Source organism: Sebastes umbrosus, chromosome 10 (genome assembly GCF_015220745.1).
Source record: "Sebastes umbrosus isolate fSebUmb1 chromosome 10, fSebUmb1.pri, whole genome shotgun sequence".
In the NCBI taxonomy this organism is placed as follows: Eukaryota; Metazoa; Chordata; class Actinopteri; order Perciformes; family Sebastidae; genus Sebastes; species Sebastes umbrosus.
The window spans coordinates 26,749,412-26,768,179 of NC_051278.1; the positions used below are offsets into that span (position 1 = coordinate 26,749,412).

Here is an 18,768-nt window from a genome sequence, read left to right on the forward strand (position 1 = left end):
GATCACTCCACCCACTTTGATATGCTTGAATTTAGTCGTTAATTCCTGGACACTTTTGTGTATTTATCTTACTGAGTAAGTTAGGTGATTTCTCGGTTCCCATGAGGGGCAGTGTTTGCAAAGGATTAAGTCACAGAAAATCTAACAGCTTGAAAGGGTTGTCTTTGGGCAGCGTAGTCATTTTCGGGGAAACCTTGTAAAAGAAAGTTCCAGTATTCCAGTATGAGTAACCAGTTTGGACAGATCAGATCTTAACCCACAAAATAACTCACATGTATCAGAGCAGGTTGAAGGAAAATAATATATTATGTGCTGTCTTCTTGATGCGGAGAAAACATAAAATTCGAGCCGCTTTCTCATCAACAAATATTCTGCAGCGTCATGTATTAGAAGGAGGCAGGAAGCAGAGGACAGCTTAGTATGTGATGAAGTTTTATTGATTCACAGTAATGATGAATGAATGGATTGTGTCTTTAACTGAAATTTGCCTCCGACTCAGCCAGTGTCATCCTAACGTTTCTCCACAAACACGTGGGCACAGATTACTTTTTGTAAGAGTGTATGCATCACAGCAACCTAGATCACATCACATGAAACATTATTTTTTTTCTCTTTAGATGAGGTTAAAGTCCCTGAGAGCACAGCTTTCTAAGAATAGGATTGTAGATAAGCACCATGTAGCTCACACTCTCAGCTTTAAAGACAAAATAAAAGCATACTAACTGGCCATGGAAAACAGTGTCCCCGTGCTACGCCTATAGCATGAGCACAATACAGTAATATGATGAGAGTGGTGAATATGAACCAACTTAAGATATGGAATGGCATATAATTTTAAATAACACACAGAACAGACCATAGTATGTCGATAGCAACTGTACACAAGCACAAAACAATAGAAAAGCACATCGGTTTTAGACTTTCAGGTCTATCTGCTAACATCTCCAACAGTTTTTAGTAATAGGGCTGGCTGTGTTTGGCCAGGTGTGCATGATTATAAAAGGTTATTCTGAAAAGCTACTAATTCTTTTTAAGCCTGAGTCAGACTCATGAAAGCCCAGTGAGGAGGAAGACAATGTGCTAAAGTAATTTAGTCTGTCTTTATGGCTCTGTGACTTGTCCTTTCCACAGTGTGTCCTGGAAACTGGCCATTAGAAAACCATCTTTAACAGGTTTAAACCACTAAGACATTAAGCCAACACATCAAACACATTAACGGGGTAAAACAACATGATTAACACGAGTTCCAAGTCGTAAAGAAAATTGAGCTGCATCATTGTTTGGAGTGGAGCTAAAACGTTAGCAGAGAAAGCATAGAGAGTATACAGTATATTGTAGCAGGCCCAGCTTTAGTCAAAGTAAGGCCACTGTTTACTGTGCTGAAGCGTGAATTGAGGAGTTTATTTTTTCTCCCAGACAAACATGTTGTTCTCGTTGGGGAGCTGAAAATGCCAGCTTGTGGTCTCTGTATGACTGCCTACAAAAAAGCAGCTCTGGTAGTTAAAAAAAGTGTCTGTCTGCATAAGTCTTTCTCCAAACTTCATCCTCGTCTCTCTCTTTCTGTTTTACCTTCTCAGTCTTTCTTTCAATCACCGTCTCCCTCACTAAATCTCTCAGATACTCTGAATCTTTCTTGTAGTTTGTGAAATCCTTCAGATTCTCGCTCTGTCTGGGATCCCTTAAGTAACTATTCCATAGTGTTTCTTTATAAAGCACATGCTATAGCCTCTAACCTTAACCGTAACCTTATGTCTAACCCAAACAGACGTAATTAAAAGGTTTTTTTTATATGCTCTCAAAACCCAGCCTGCCACAATACTGTGGTTTCGTCAGGCCGGTTTTCCCTCCCGTCAGAGAGGCTGGGAGAGAAAAGCCGTACAGTTACAGTTGTTTTAATAACTAAAATAAAATAAATCAACAATTATTCATCTGCATCATGGGAACATTATAATACCGTGTCCCATATGAAATCCTTTTTTCCTCTCTGGTTAATTACGTCAGAAAAACAAAAAAATATATTAAGTATTGTTAATTGAACGCTAACTAACAAACTCTTTACTGAGCATGCTGTGTATGAGTGAAATCCATGAATAAATAAAGTTACAGCATAAATAATACATTGTATATGAGAACAAAACATAAACCTTATATTTCACTTTCTGAAAAAATAAGTGTTTTTTAGATAAAGACCCTAAGAAGTCAATTTGGTGGCTAATTAAAAAAAAAAAAAAAAAAAGTATGGGGGCAAAACTAGAATACTGATGTTTAAAAGATAAAGTGCTTTGTTCCATAAAAATCATTTGACTTCTTCTTACCTAATCTAGATGAGAAGCAAAATGACTACACTTTTATAAAACAATGATTTTGTTAAAACCAAAGCAATGATAAAATGCCTAATTAACTGTGAAAGAAAACTACCCAAAATGCATTGTACAACACTGTTCACCTGAAACGTAATATAACGACATACAGTATTGCTAAAGAGCACCGATATTGAAGTTACAAAATTCAATATGTAAAGAATTTGGGTAAAATAATGCCAACAGAGCAAATTATAGTACTTTTGCTACACGTGCATTAAATCAGCCTTTTGAAACAGAAATTATAAAAAAAAAAAAAAAAATCTCAAATTTTCATATTCCCTAGATTGGGAATGAGGTTTCCCAACAGCATCTCTTCCCCCGTTGCCTTTGTGACAGATTAGTTATAGCGACATTAAGGTCTTTCATGCGTATACGTTTTGAATAACTAACTTAAGTTACTAGTCGTCCACATTCACAAACATCTGTATAGTTTGAATTCTTACTGAACTAGAGTAAAAAAACATGTTGAGCCGTCCGGCACCTGTTCCCCTCTTGTTGTCAATGGAGTCTCTGTAATGGTCGCTGCTGTGATATGATGCGCTTATGAATATTTTATCCACATCTGCCAAGGAGATGAACAGGCGCCATTTTTTGTGTGTTGTCTGTTATTGTGGGTCCTGAGGTCCCAAGGGCCGGGGGCCATCGACCTCAGCCCACCCTGAGTAGTCTCTGGGCCCCACTGGAAGGCCTTCGCGCTGGGCCCCAGGATGGGCTACACAAAGTTGTTGGTGATTTGCCTCTGGTGCTCAAACAGGTCCTCAATCTCTGCACTGTATGCATCACCTTTAAGGGACAAAAATAACATAACTCAGTGACAGAGGAACCGAGAAGTTAAAGGCAGGGTTGGCAAAGATTCTGGAAAGTTTTTTGTCATATTAGTTGAAATTCTCTTTACATCCGGACAGCAATCAATAAATCAAATGCTCTGACAAAAAAAACTGTAATAAACCCGTCCAATCATTTCATTCGGGCCGAACCTACCTGTGTGCACTGTGTCCGTGCACTCATTGCGGGTCACCAGAGTCTTCCACAAGCTGCAAGCTTGACAACTGTGAGTACTAACAATAGCCATGTTCGCTGTTCATGTTCATAATGATCATTTTGGGGGCTTTGGAGGGAGGCCTGAAGGGACGGGCTGTCAGGGTTGCAGATGGTTATGGCTAGAAAGGATCCGTCTTGTGTAAAACTCTCGCGAGAGTTTGTATGTGTTCACGAGAGTTCGTGTTCATGTATTTACGTTCTGCATGCATCCTGTATCTCTACACTTGTAGGAAGGTTGCATTTGCAATTCTGTGTGATATTTTTACACGCTAATTTGAATGCAGTGTGTAATTTCTTCTAGATTAAGGGTCAAGTAATGTAATGAAGTCATGAATCAAGTTCACGGTTATGGTTCTTTTTTTATTATCTCCAGCAGCGTGGTGTAAGTACTGGTGGAGTAGCGAGGCACAGCGCAGCTCCTGGCCGGGAGGAGGAGCCGCTGCTGCTGCCGGGCGCCGAGCTCTCCACCTCCCGTTGAAGTGAGCTAAAGGATTTTCTAGTGAACCTTCATGATTTCGTCTATTTACAACATTAACACATTAGTCTTCTCTTCCCTGCAAAGGGCATCCGATCCCTTCCGAGTTGTTTTCCCCAAGTCGCTCCGATTACAACGACAATGTGCCCCCTTATTTACACAAGACGGATCCTTTCTAGCCTTAACCGTTGCAGACTTGGAGACTTTCTCGCTAGATTTAGTGACTTTTTGAGCTAGTGCTACTTTCATTGGAAAAGAGGCTGGGTTTTTCAGTTGGATAATTTTTTTAAATCTAGTGTACTCATACTAGTTTCTCCTCAAGATCACAGACCCTGCTTTTGAGATGAAGTGAGAAAGAGGAAAAGGCTTTTCCGTCCTCACCTGCATGACATCCATACATATAAGCTCTGTGGCCATCATATTTGCACCGGCATCTCATGACGTTGTTCATAAAGTCAGACTCAGCCATGTCCATTGAGGGGTTGATTTCCACCTGCAAAACAACACAATACATACACAACATCTGTTAACAATGAGCACTGATTTAATGTTATGACTCACAGCTGCATACTTCATCATTGAGACAAACATTTATTAGTAAAACATGGAGAGTTTATCACATTGTTGTCCTCAATTTCATCTAATAATGTATATCCAGCTGGCCGGGCACATGGTCCAACAAGGGATATAAGCCTCCTCTCGCTACACACTGAGAAAGCCATTTGAAATAAAGAGCAGTTGGATGTAAAATTGTTAGAGGGCCTGTTATTAAACAGCACTCGTGGCTGGTATTGTTTTTATAGTCAATCCCTTTCTCATCTATAAAAAGCGGGATGACTTTTCCATACACTATTCCTATTTGGAAAGATAAATACACTACTTTCTCATGGTCTTGAATGATGTTCACTTGGTAGCGTACAGCAGAGCATATGGACTGAATAACGTGTGGCGGTAAAACACTTGCTTTTACCATGTGTTATGCAAAGCACGAAACACACTGGTAGATCTTTAAGGAAAGCTCGTCGTAAAACACTTGTAAAACGTGTAACAAAGACACTTCTGCCCACAAAAAACATGACGACGAGCTGCATAAGATGTTATGCAACTTAACAGGCGAATTTGGTGGAATGCGGTTGCTCCTCACACCAACATAGGTATGCAATAATAAGGACTGAATTAGCCTGAAATTGAAGTGTGTTGCAATAAGAGTAGTTATGCATAAGCATGTTTATATGTCTGAAATACTGTGCGTGCTGCCATACACCGTACTAATAGTCTGTCATTTGCACAGCAGCTCCATAACTGCTGATACAACCATTCTCTTAATCTGGTCTGGTGATAATACTGAGAAGCCATTTACTCTAATAGCTGCTCTGTAAACTGCTACACCCACTTTAAGTACATGTTACAAACAGCTACAGGGAGGCAAACTACACTAAAAAAAGGCTGAAAACTTTAAAAAACTTAGTGAATGCACAAAAGCTGTCTCATAATTTTTCAAGGTAAATTACAGTGTTTGGACCTGAGTGTACGAGGCTTTCTGGAGAGGGCAGAATGTGTTGCTCAGTGAGAAAGTGGCAATAAAAATAAAAACAGGGCAGGAGGAATTCCTTGGTGGCAAATTAGCCGTTCCTAATGGAAGGGGGTCGGGGGGTGGGGGGTGGACTAGCTGCTGTTTGACTAAAGGGAGGCAATGGTTAATTTGGTTTAATTGGTGTGTTTCATTAGCAGTGGGTGGTTCAAGGGTAGGCCTGCTGCATCTTTCTGTAAAGGCAGGCATCAACTACACTTTACTAGATAAATGAAAGAACACAGTAGAGAGGAGGAGCTGCTGTAAAAGATATTTGTTCCAACTGTGCAGCCTTGGTGGTGAAAATAACTAACTCCCTGCTTGGCTCACTTTGTGTTTTTTCTCTTTTTTTTCTCTCTTGTTCTTCTCAGTTAAATTTGGTTATGTGCCCTTTGTGCCTTTTTTCCTCAAATGACCCTGACCTTTTCACCTTCAGTAGTTCTTCCAGTTTCTTCCTCCCATTTATCTCAACTCCATTTCTGTCCTCTATCATTCAATCCTTCTTTCCGCCTCCACATTGTGCTGCAGCGATGTACGACTTTATAATTACAACCCCGCTCGACATGCTTAAAATACATCCATTCAGCACATGCATTTCTATGTATGTATGTCGAGTCTAGTGAATTAAATAAAATCCATCTTCAATAGAGAGCAGAGGAGTGTAATTACAAAGATTGAGAGTGACCTCTCAGACAAACTGGGTGACGGCGGTAATTATCAGACAGCGAGTTACGCTGTAACCAGTCTGCCACAGCTGGGAGGTAATTGGCAGCATGAGATCTGAGGAGCGCTGCGTACATGGTGGGATCAGTAGTCTGAACTGGGAATGGACGATAATGGGAGATGGAGTCCTTGATGTGTTTAAGTGTAGTAGCCACAATGACTCGAGTGATTGACCTGGGTCAAAGTAATGACAGACGGAGGAATGGTTGAGGTGATGACTATGATGAGGGAGGTCGAGAGGTTTAACTGAAATAGACGGAAACCCCAACCAATCTTAAGGAAGTCCGCCTTAAGATCCTGTGAACCTCTTTCTCATTAATTACATCTTTGGCCTTTAAGGGATAGTTAAACATTTGGGAAATATGTTACATATCAATCGTATATTTGATTTATCGAGAGTTAAATGAGAAGATTGATACCACTCTCATACCTGTACGCTAAATACAGTATAAAGATACAGCCAGCAGCCAGTTAGCTTAGAGTAGCTTAGCAGAAAGACTGGAAACAGGGGGAAACAGTTAGCCTAGCTCTGTCTAAAGGACACAAAATCCACCTACGAGCACCTCTAATGCTATATGTTCACACTACAAGCAACATATTAACAGGCTACAAGTCATTTTCAAAGGAAGCCGGTGACGTGAAGCTACAAACTGATGCCCGACACTTGTCGCTGTGTGACAAAGTTGAGCTGGTCTCAACTTTTTCGGTCGTGTCTAGGAGGTAATCGCAAGTTGCAAAAACTCGCAAACACTCTCCCTAGACTCATTGGCCGACGACCTATCCTTACCTTAACCATTCAAGGTCTATTCTTAACCTTAACCATCTCGCGAGATTTCACAATTTGCCTATAACCTTCTAGACACAACCACTTTTTTCAGCACTCCAATGATGCAGCGAAGCATCAACCAATCATATGTTTTTGTTTCACCCCGTTCCGTTAAAAAAAATGCTATTAGCCAGTTCCTAATGCTATTTAACGGCATTACTTCGTCAACTAGTGCTTGAGCAACACTTCAACGGCGACTCTGCAACAATGTAGTTGGCCACAATTGTCCGTCTTGTTGCTTATGTCGCTCGTAGTGTGAACATAGCATTTAGTTCACTAATTAGCATATTATGTCTTGTTTGTTTAATCCGTACAAAAACATAAGTGTAAAGACGTCACAAAGACGTGGTTTTACGTGGGGTTATGTGTTGAACTATTGGTGCCTTCAAATGGGGTCGTGTTTACCGTCTTCATAAGAAGAGTCCATATGAACCTTGTGAGTGGAAAGTTTCTGAAAGCTCCGAGTTGTGACGTGTTTGTTGACGTTGTCAGAAATGGCGGAGGCCGTGGAAGTTAATTTTTTCGTACATAATAAGTGAATATATTGTAATTTTAGTCGTACATTGTTTTTCTTCGTAATTTTATATGTCTGAGGAAAATGTTGATATTCCCAACAGCCTATTCCTTTAATACTTTGTAATGGGCCCAAACTGTAAATGTGGATAAGGGAGAAATATGAAATTACTTCTGACCTGGAAGATGTAGTCTCCTGGCCGTACATCTGTCATGTCGATCCACTGACAGTCGATATCGTGGCGATATGTATCCCAACAGCCCACGGAGATACCCTGATCACCCATGTTATAGCAGGAGAACCGCTTCTGGAGTCCTAACACACATACACACACACACGCCAATGACATTATCAATCACAACATCAAAGCTCATTTAATGCTTGGCACTCCCTGTTATTTCTAAGAGCCTTTCGCTTCCTGAATTGTATCAGACTACATATGAACTCTGCTTTTTCGTATGAGTTATTTCATCCATGATATAACAAGTAAATGGAGAGTGAACAAACAACAACAGCAGTGATCTAACACATTAACTACAAAGTAAAAGTCTAAATGGCTGTAGCTGAAATATGGATATTAATTTCCTGTCACTAATGGGAAAGAGTATTTTACTGGGGCTCATGAATAGTGGTGAACATTACCGTCGGGGCAATACGTGTCCTCCAGACAGAAACTGGCCTTGTGTCCCTCTGCAACCCTCGTGCCATTCAGAGTCAGCAGGTCGTAATGTGTGAACACCTCGATACTGTGGTAGTGCCTGGGACGACAGGAGGGAAAGTCCAGGTGAGAGTGTGTATGTGTGTGTGTGTGTGTGTGTGTGTGTGTGTGTGTGTGTGTGTGTGTGTCTCTAACTGAACACTGGTTCCCTATGGCTTGTAGCCCAGTGACCTCACTGCTTGAACATGAGCGTGGGTGTCACCGTAACACCTCTCACAGAAGCTTGTTTTAGCGCCGGCTTGGTTGAGCTGTTTACTCGTTCGGAGTGAATGGACGGCTTTGAAACAAGCGTCCATATTTCTGATGTGTTGTCGTAACAAGCTGAAACGGACCTGACCGTGCGTGGGCTACCCTGTCCTTTGTATTACACCCGACCTGTGGTAACTGGATTGGTTCAGCCGTCATTTCCGCAGACACGTGCTGCGGGGCGGCTAATGAATCTGGAGAGATGACAACACCGGTTCAGGCCACCCGTAACTTACTGGGACACATGTCACACAGCCAATACTGTGGGCTTCAAATGGCTCCTTCTTCTTTCATGACGACAGGCCTGAAAGTGCTCTCGTCATCTGACAAGAAACTAACTTACTGAGTGGAGCAAACTGAGAGGTAGAGTGGAATTTGTTAAGAGTAGACCCGAGGACAATGTTTCATCTATTTACAACTGACGGACAAAGGCTCTTGTGTATTAATGCCCGTATTGCATGCTACCTGCAGCCCCCTCGTCAAACCACATGTGCACAGAGATCCCACTTCAGCGTGTTTTCTTTCCTGGTAGCAATTGAATGCAATTAAATTAAATATAACTCAAATTACTCAACACGGAGGGAGCTGTGTCATTAATGTACGTAAAAGCAATTTTGTACGAGGAGCAGGTGTTTATCAGAATATTTTTGACAGCCTCTAAAAACCACAGCTCACCTCTAGCCAGGACACTCTAAACCACAGTTTTCCCAGAAGACACTTAGAACAACCACAAGGGCAACCACAACATCCCACATATAGTAAGTATTTAAACAGGTCTTTCCATTGCAACAGCCCTAAGCAATGTAACACCTCCGTAAACTCTACCTGTGACACTGGTGCCACGTCCAGCTCTCTCTCGTCGCTTTGGGTCTGAAATCGGACCGACCCATGTTCATGATGCGGGAGGAGAAGCGGAGCAGGCGTCGGTGTCCGTAAGGCCAGTTCATCCTGGCAGCAGACGAGGACAGACAGTTCTCCTCGTTGGCACAGCTCAGCAGGTGGAGGGGTCGGTCCTCCAGGTAGGCCGTCTCCTGGACCAGCTGGGAGTCCAGAACGAGGTCAGGTGCCGCTGAAGCAGGTCAGGCGTGAGAGGTTATGTTAGGATCACGGCTGTCAATTGATTAATCACATGATTGTCAATAGTTAATTGCGATTAATCGCACATTTTTTGAACCGTTCAAAATGTATCTTAAAGGGAGATTTCTCAAGTATTGAAAACTCTTATCAACATGGGAGTGGACAAATATGCTTGCTTTATGCAAATGTATGTATATATTTTTTATTATTATTGGAAATCAATTAACAACACAAAACAATGACAAATATTGTCCAGAAACCCTCACAGGTACTGCATTTAGCATAAAAAAATATGCTCATCATAACACGGAAAACTGAAGCCCAACAGGCAACAACAGCTGTCAGTGTGTCAGTGTGCTGACTTGACTATGACTTGCTCCAAACTACATGTGATTATCATAAAGTGGGCATGTCTGTAAAGGGGAGAATAATGGGTACCAATAGAGCCCATTTTCATTCACATATCACACATGTCAGGAATCAAGGGTCCTTTGAATCTTTCACTAAAAGCTAGTATGACATGGTTGGTAGCAATGGACTCCTTTGGTTTTCTATTTTCATATGATGTCAGTATCTTCATTCAGGTTCACTTCACGGTGTTCTATGATCTGTTATTTCTTTATAGTAGACCATTGCTATGTATAACAGACCGTTGCTATAGGAGACTCTGGCAGACCGTTTTGTGTAAAATTATTGATTTCTTAAGTAAGTAGCCGTGTAATAAGCGGGATAATGTACAGCTAGCGGGTCATTGTTGTGAAAGAATCCCCTTCAGGGCGATGAGAGACCCCTCAGCTCGGCGTCGGGGTTTCTTTCACAACAATGACCGGTTCGCTGTATATTATCCCCTACTTACTTTAACTTTGACAGTCCTAGTTAAGAGTCAACCAGATTTGGAACCAGAGGAGAAGACGGGGAGCTGCAGGATGATGGCTCGACTTACTGTCTGAACAGGTGACCCCGGCGGCCTTAGTTCCACCTCCTCGAGGACAGTGGACATGGTTGTTGCGGCGACACTGTTGAATCGAAAGCTCTGTGCCCACACAGTGAGATCCACTGAGAATCACATCGGCTGCATTTGGGTCACTACCAGGCCAGTACCAGGTCTCCTGTCAGAGGAAGGGAGTGGGGGGGTGGGGTCACAGAGAGCTTGTCAGGTTTTCTATCAATGAGCAGTATCATAGCTCATTGTCCCACCACAGTGAATACAGGGGCTGTGACTATGGATTGGCCTCCATGTGTTTGTTTGTTCTTTCATCAATAAGTCAGACACTGCTGATGGGATTCTGACAAATTTTGGAGGAATGATACCTCTGAACAATTTAGTCTGACATTTTCAAAATTACCCAAATTAGTTCAGAGATGGGAGTGTTTGTCCATTCAGGACATCAGGCCCATCTTTTTAGATACTGATGATCAGACTTCGACAAAACTTTTTACCCAGATTAAGGGGTGGCACTGATCCAAATGACATGCTTGCTGCCACCTTGTCAGTTATGGATGTAGCGAGGGTCAGGGCGGTTGTTACCTGATGAGCACTGGCAGCGAAGCCCAGGCCGAGCTGTCTGCACAACACCATGGCCTCGTTGATGCCCCAGTTCTCACTGCAGACAGAGCCCCAACGCTTACGTCCCCCAACATCCATCAACACCTCCACACGGCCTTCTGATGGGACTCTACCACCAACAAGTCGCACCTGAAAATCCGTCAGGGATTAAACGGGTGATGCTTTATCAGTGAAAGCTGTGTGTCTTGTGATAAAGTTGTTTTCATACCAGGTTCTCTGTTCCGGTCTTAGGGACGTTACAGCGTACTGAGGCGTCCTGGCTGTGTTTGAATGTCCACGGTTGGACTTCCTGGTAGTAGCAGTCAAGGATGGAGCGCTCTGAACCCATACACTGGACACTGTTCATATGGATTGGTCCTGTACCTGAAGACGGAGGAGGAAATGAGATAGATTTGAAGACTATGCTGACAAAAAATAAAGCAGGGAAATAGTCAGAAGGGAATGGTCATAAACGAAGGGAGTATTTCTGTTTGGGGCCACCCAACGTAGACACAAAGGCGTGAGCTGACTTTATCACGCAAAGGAGCACACACACACATGCAAGGCTCTCCGTATTCCTTTCGCATGAATGTGCTTTCTCTATTTTAGCCTCAAACCAACAATGAAAAGTTCCTATCTGTCGTGACAAAATGCAAGCAGCAGCACCACCAACATCTACTTTAGGGATCTGTCACACCTCATTACCACCATTCTGTTGCTTTGGGCACACAACAACAACAACATTGTGTGTAGTCCACCACCCTGGGTGAGCAAACAAGGCCAAATCTGTGGCAGCCAAATAAAAGACTTTCACTGGTATTCATTTAAAACCAGATAATCTCTAAACAACATAGAAGATAGTGGAAACAAATCTTAAGATTAAGTTTTGTGAAAGCAAACAGCTGCTGCCATAATGACGGCAGCACATGAAAACGCAGAGAAAACTATGGCTTCTGTGTTTTCTTAAAACAAAAGGCAAAAACTGCAAACTTGGAAAATGAGGCAGCATTGAAATAAACACAACCGAAACCACAAAAACCGGGGGAATGAGAGGAGAAACCAAGAAAGAAGGGCGAGAAGGAAGATGACTTAAATGGTAGCGACCAGATTGCAGCCTAACCCAATGTGTCTCTGTGTTGGTTTTGGTAGATTGTAGGCCTGCTCCCATACTGGTCACCAATGCGTGGGTTCATACGTATGAGAAAGACACATCTAAACCACTTCCGCCTCTATCTGCATGGTAAAGGCCACAAACTATCCAAACTCCCACAGTTTAAGTTATCAAGACAAACACGTTGGGGCCCAGTTGAGGGATCCTCAAACTGAACAGTGGCTTACTGTATTTAAATCACCTTAGTTTGGGAAATCCGCAAAAACCCAAAATAATTTCCAAGAAACCGGCCACACACACGCACGCACGCACGCACACACACACTCACACACACACACACACACACACACACACACACACACACACACACACACACACACACACAGGAGGCAGTCAGGGTGTTTTACTCCCTCATGAACGTATAGCACTCTATATGTATACTTCAGGGGCAAAATTACACAGTAAAAAAAACAATGTTGGTCAAAAAAGGAAATGGAAACATTGTCCCTGTAATTTAACTCCCTGATGGTGATGATAAATGTAATGATGATGGGAGTTAGAGAGTTGGCAGATGGGAGCTTAAAATATTTTCTCCACTTTCATTCTCCTTGACATCAATTTCGCGAATGATCAAACTTCACCGTAAAATGCCAAAGATTGACAGACGATACAGCTACGTTCAGGCATAATATAAATGTGGTGGCTTAAATTTAGTATTTACAAGGAACAGATTGAGCTTGATTACCATATAATTAGAACTGGCAGATGTCACCGATCATTTGGACAGATTAGAAAATTGACTTTATAGGGGATGGAAACAGGGCAGCATTCTTGTTGAGAATAGCATAAATAGTTGGTTAGTGGTTGCAACAAGGGAAACCCTGTTCTTTTCCTCTCTGAAATTATACTCCGTTTTAGGCACATTAATGTAGTGTGTGTAGTTTTTTCTTTCCATGGAACGCCTCTTTCTGAGCCTCTAACAAAAACTTTCTGTCATCAATCCGATCTGTTTCTTAGCCAAGCGCTAAAATCGTGTAAGTTTGTAAATAGATCCGCCTGCCTGTGGGATTTTAGATGGTAGAAGCCAACCGGCATCCAAATAATGTTTTCCTTTTCCTCTGTCAACAGGATTTCAAAGCTGGTTAGCAAGGTGATAACTTCACTTATCCCAGAGAGGGATACTCTGTGTGTGTGTGTGCCTGCATACCACCTGTATATCGCAAGTAAGTTATCTGCAAGCAAGTGTTCTGATAAGTGAGACCACATTCGAAGCCAGAATCTCTGACTGGCAGACTGTCTACCTCTTTCTGCAGCCAAACAGCACAGTCGACCACAAACTTTATCACATTTGATCATCATAAATAATCCAACGCTCTCCTGTGGGGTCTTGCTGCCCCGCTGACTCAAAGATTTGATAGTAGAGAGCTTTTTTTTCCTCACGTGGTGACAGAAAGCAAGTGTATTTGAGTGTAATGTAGTGTGATGTGAAGAATGTATTATCAGCCATCTCAAAATGTTGATGCTTTTTGAGATTATTTTAAAGGGGAATGAACTGTATGCACAATTTAAACATTTGCACAAAACTACATTTTAAACAATTCACTCTTTCAGGAAGTCTTTCTCAGTGAGGGTTTGTTCTATCAAAGAGTCTAATTTAGGCCTTTTCCAACGACATATAGCCCTGTGTTTATGTGGGCACATGGAAAATTATATGTCACAGTAAAACAGGCTGCATGTTATAGAAAGGAAGCTGTGAGAGGACGTTGAAGTCCAATCATCCTGCAATGGCAGTGTATATGTAAGTGTAAGATGGAGACAGACAAAAAGGGAGAGTACTGTGCTGTGTGTGTGTGTGTGGGTGGGTGTCTGAGAGAAAAGAGAGTATGTACCTATATGTATGGGCAGTGTGTTAAAGGGCCATTTTAATCAATTAAAAGCACAACAACAAACACAAAGCGGTAGGCGCAAAGTCTGTGTGGCCGTGTCCAAGCACACCTGCTGTTTGGGTTCATGTATGTGCACGGGGCAAGCGGGCTGGTGAGTGTGAATATAGATCAGAGGGTGCGGTGATTATTAAATACAATCTCAGCCAGTCATATTAATAGGTCAACAAATGGAAAAACGCTTCTCCAGGAAATCCTATTGTTAGCTGGATGGTGCAGAGCGGCACGTTGTGAATGAACAGCACCTAAATAAATGTTTTTAACGGTTAATTAGTGAAATGATGATAGCACCAAATAATAAATAATTGTTTGGCGAAGCAGTTTGTACGATTGCATCAATCCGAGGCTATTTCAGTCATAATTCGACTGTATTTACATGTTGTAAAATGTTTGAAAGTTGTAAAGGAGGCTGTGACGCGCAGGATCAAAGAGCTACGGTAATTATACCGAGTTATAGACGACCGGTTTGATGTGTGTAGACGTGTGTGGTTATTCTGTAGCAGCCTGGTGTCATTTGCATGTAATTTAATCGAGGTAAACACGGAGGATGCTGTGCATAATGGCAATGCGCTCTCACACAGCCCTTGTCAAGTTGTTGCAGATTCATCAACCGGTCTGTCTTGATGCCTTCAGATGGCTGCAGGGATTTAATGAACTGAAAGAGAAGCTTTTCATACAGTATAAAGCAATATTCAATACTCATTTTAATTTATAGATAATAGAGTGCTGCAGGGATGATGTATTTTTGTAGGCCAACCAGGAAGTTAGCATCCCCCTGGTTCGCTCGACAAAAAGACAATGGGATTTTTCCACTGGGTTTTGGATTATTGCAGAAAATAAGCTCTGTGGCAAACACACGTTCATGATACTTACATGTTTTGTTCAGCAAGATAATCTCCACAAACGAACACCACTTTATGATTTTTGAAGCATAAATGCAATCGCCAGCAGTAAAAAGCTAACGTTAGGCTATAAACGAACTACACCATGGTCACATGAATTCAACGTCACAACCACTAAGCTAAAGGCGGACTAGTGTTCGGTGTGATGACGTTTAGTCGTCTCATTTAGTCACTTGTTAGCAAGTGCCTTTTTTAATACACGTTCAAGCTTCAAAATTCACGAGTGGGGTATTTGATGGGGTTATTGATGTATTTTATATTGTAGAACAAAACTTTAAAATCTCTTCAGCTTGTGTTAACCACAGACCTTATTTCAGGCATCTAACTAAAAACCCTTTCAAAAAATCCATTGACTTCCAGACGAGGGAACCGGAAGTGCTAAAATGCTAAGTCATTTCCAGGTTTTAGGACTCATTCCTGCAGCACTCTATTGTAGACCGATTGGCGAATGTTCCTGCTTTATCCACATTCAACTTTATTTTTTGATGCCGATTTCAATGCATCTACTGGTTCAACATATTTTCCACAAAGCACTAACAACTTGCTTTGCCCACCATTTTGCACCTCTCTTCCCACCTGTGTGCCGTTCGCTCTGCACTGGGCACCAAAATACCACACAGAAGGACATGGCCAATATTTCAAGGTCAAGAAAATACCAAACGGTCAAAGTGCTGCCTGCTCCGTAGTTACACCGCCACAAAAACAGGGTGAAAATAGGGTTTGAGTGACTTAATCACCAACTCAGGAAACATGGTGTAGGAAACCTGCATTACCAGGAGCGAGAGAGGAGTAACATGAGGTAAAAGTAGAGGGCAAACCTGCCATTTGTCAAACCAGAGCCACGTCTTAATGTTATAATTCGGAGACTGATTTTATTACATACGCACAACCACGCAAGACATACGCTCTAGCACTTGCACATACACAAATGGAGCTTCGTGGTTAGATCGGGGGAAACCTATTTTAGGTAGAAAATTGAACGCTTTTTGGCCCCTCCTGACAATTAAACACCTCTGCCTCAGACTGCTGGAACCATGATGAACCTGGCACAACGACTAAAAGCAGTGATTGAAACCAGACGATGAGGGTGTGAAGCCTGGTGCAATATAAGTATCCTTAGAGGAGCTAACTAAACCAGATTTTAGTCCTGTTAGACTCATCAAAAACGAAAGGTAGCTTAAATGACATCATCTACAGAAAACCCAATTTAAGAGGTTAAAAGGTAAAAGGGGCTAATCCAACACGTACAAAAATACCCTACGTGTGATCAACTGAACAGCTAAACCAGCAGACTGTGATCCCACATTTCATCTCAATCAGCATGATTAGAGACTACACCCTGGCCTGAGGCATGGGGAAGCCGTTCTCACATCTCGTAAGGGTGGGGACGCCACTGCCGCAGCTGGATAGCGACTGAGTCTGCATCGCCGAAGCCGTAAAATTGAAATCGAAGGGAAAAGACCACAGCAGTAAGTGAGTGAGTGAAAAGCTTGCTTGAAGCCAGCAAGATTATGTCTGTGGCTTCAGTTACTGAATGCCAACGTAAACCGCCATGGATTATAGTATTACATTTTGTGTGTGAGTTTGTGTGTGTGTGCGTTTGGGCAGCTGGTAGCCCTGGCACAGGACTCATTTAATCACAGCTGGAGATACTGCAATCAACATTTGTAACAGACAGACAGACACACATGCCCATGCATTATCTGATCAGACAGGGCAGACGGGCGCGGCGTCTACAATAAGCAAAAGACTGGAATGCCATGACGTGTGATAAACACATTCAAACATCCAAATTGCAAACTCAAAACAACTAGATTAAATGTGGAGTTTTCCAGTCTAAGTTGAAAAAGTCTTTGCTTTGAGCAACATCAGTTCTCCGTCTCACCTTGACCCATAAAGGCTCCTTGCAGGGCATCCTTCGCCGAACCAAAGCCCAGCTCTCTGCACACCACACTGGCTGCAGGTCTTTCCCACATGTGGTCCACGATGGTCCCCCATTTTCCGTCTCGGAGCACCTCCACGCGACCCTCGCCCAGCCTGGGGCCGGCCTTCAGACGCACAGGCTGTAGAGGGCAGCACAGGGAATATAACTTGCGGTTCATAAACATACTGTATGACTGAGTGCCAGTGTAGTCGTTAACTGTATTAATCTTACCACAATTGGATGGGGGGCCTGGGGTCTTCCTGAGGACATGCGAGCGAACTGAGGTCCAGGCACACACTTGACCACTGCGTGTCTCCCGTTCTTACAAGGTGTGGGACTACGGGGGATGGACAGCTGAGCGTGGCACTCTGACAGGCCATTCTCAGTGCCCAGACAGTGAACTTTTTCTACCCAGAATCCCTTCTTCTTCGTCATCATGCTCAATCTAGAAAGAAGAGATCATATATTCTTAAAGCCCCTGACAACTTGGTTTTAATCTTTAGTATTGCTCAGTAGCATGTGATATTCATGACTTAATTTGCAACAATCAAAGCAGAGCTGCAGTTAATTAATCGATTAGCTGTCAACTATTAAATTAATCGCCAACTATTTTGATAATCGATTAATTGGTTTGAGTAGTTAAAATACTGTGATTCCAGCTTCTTAAAGCTGCTGTGGGTAGAATTGGAGGAAATATGATAAAAAATAAGTTATTTTTATAAAACGGTCACTATATCCTGACAGTAGAGACAGGTAATCTGAAAAAAATCATGTGCCTCTGTGTCCTCCGGTGCTCCTAACAGCATCTGCAAGATTTCACAGACCGGAGGTAAACAACCAATCAGAGCCGAGCAAGAGCCTGCCGTCTCTGAGCAGCTGTCAATCACTCATGAACTCCGATCAGACGGTTAAACTAGGCAGCGCTGATCAAATATTAATCAATATTCTGTTACTGTAATGTATTTGATCAGCGCTGCCTAGTTTGACCGTTTGATCAGAGTTTACGAGTGATTGACAGCTGCCTCCGGTAAATGAACAGCCAATACAGTAGGAACACTCTCTGACCTGTGATTGGCCAAAGTCTCCCGTCACGGGCTAGATTTTTGAAAGCCTGAAAACAGAGCCATGATGAGGTGCAGAAGTCTAGTTTTCTCTCAGAACACTTGAATTACAATATGCTGAAAGGTTATTATGGATTTTTTGCCCAATGATGCCAGAAACATTCTGCCTACTGCAGGTTTAAATGTGAATATCTTCTGGTTTCTTTACTCCTCTATGACAGTAAACTGAAAATCTCTGAGTTGTGAAGAAAACAAGACATTTGAGGACGTCATCTTGGGCTTTGGGAAACACTGATCAACACTTTTCACCATTTTCTGACATTTTATAGACCAAACAACTAATTGAATAATTGAGAAAATAATCAACAGATTAATCGACAATGAAAATCATTAGTTGCAGCCCTAATCAAAGTTAAAGTTCAGAAAAAAAACATACTTAATCATTGTTTATTAAGGGTTTAAAACTCAAAAACTACTAAACTAATCTGCTTTATCAGGACTGTGTGGGTTAGGTCTGATCCGATTGATCTTGCTGGCGACAAACTAAAATTTGAATTCAGATGTAGCTGACTGGTGCACAAAATGTTGTGTTCATGTAGCACCCCATCCCTCATAGTAGGAAGCTGATAAAATAGGATTTCAGGGTCTTAACTGAAGTTCAACCTGTTAGGTCTGCCTCTATCTTTCAGAGTTATGAAATGAGGAAGGTCAAATATAGCTTGGCTCTT

General features: G+C 42.2%; 1 protein-coding gene across 1 annotated transcript in view; it reads right to left on the reverse strand.

The window, feature by feature from the left end:
• Positions 1 to 415: 415 nt before the first annotated feature.
• Positions 416 to 18,768, reverse strand: part of loxl4 (lysyl oxidase-like 4) — a 31,783-nt gene continuing 13,430 nt past the window's right edge. The window contains exons 6-15 of the mRNA XM_037783306.1: positions 17,211 to 17,424; positions 16,941 to 17,118; positions 11,329 to 11,483; positions 11,082 to 11,249; positions 10,497 to 10,662; positions 9,302 to 9,545; positions 8,155 to 8,270; positions 7,691 to 7,827; positions 4,261 to 4,372; positions 416 to 3,146 (exon numbers count right to left, since the gene is read on the reverse strand). Coding sequence (XP_037639234.1) covers positions 3,076 to 3,146; positions 4,261 to 4,372; positions 7,691 to 7,827; positions 8,155 to 8,270; positions 9,302 to 9,545; positions 10,497 to 10,662; positions 11,082 to 11,249; positions 11,329 to 11,483; positions 16,941 to 17,118; positions 17,211 to 17,424 — 1,561 coding nt within the window. The 3' untranslated portion in view covers positions 416 to 3,075. The remainder of the gene's footprint in view (positions 3,147 to 4,260; positions 4,373 to 7,690; positions 7,828 to 8,154; positions 8,271 to 9,301; positions 9,546 to 10,496; positions 10,663 to 11,081; positions 11,250 to 11,328; positions 11,484 to 16,940; positions 17,119 to 17,210; positions 17,425 to 18,768) is intronic.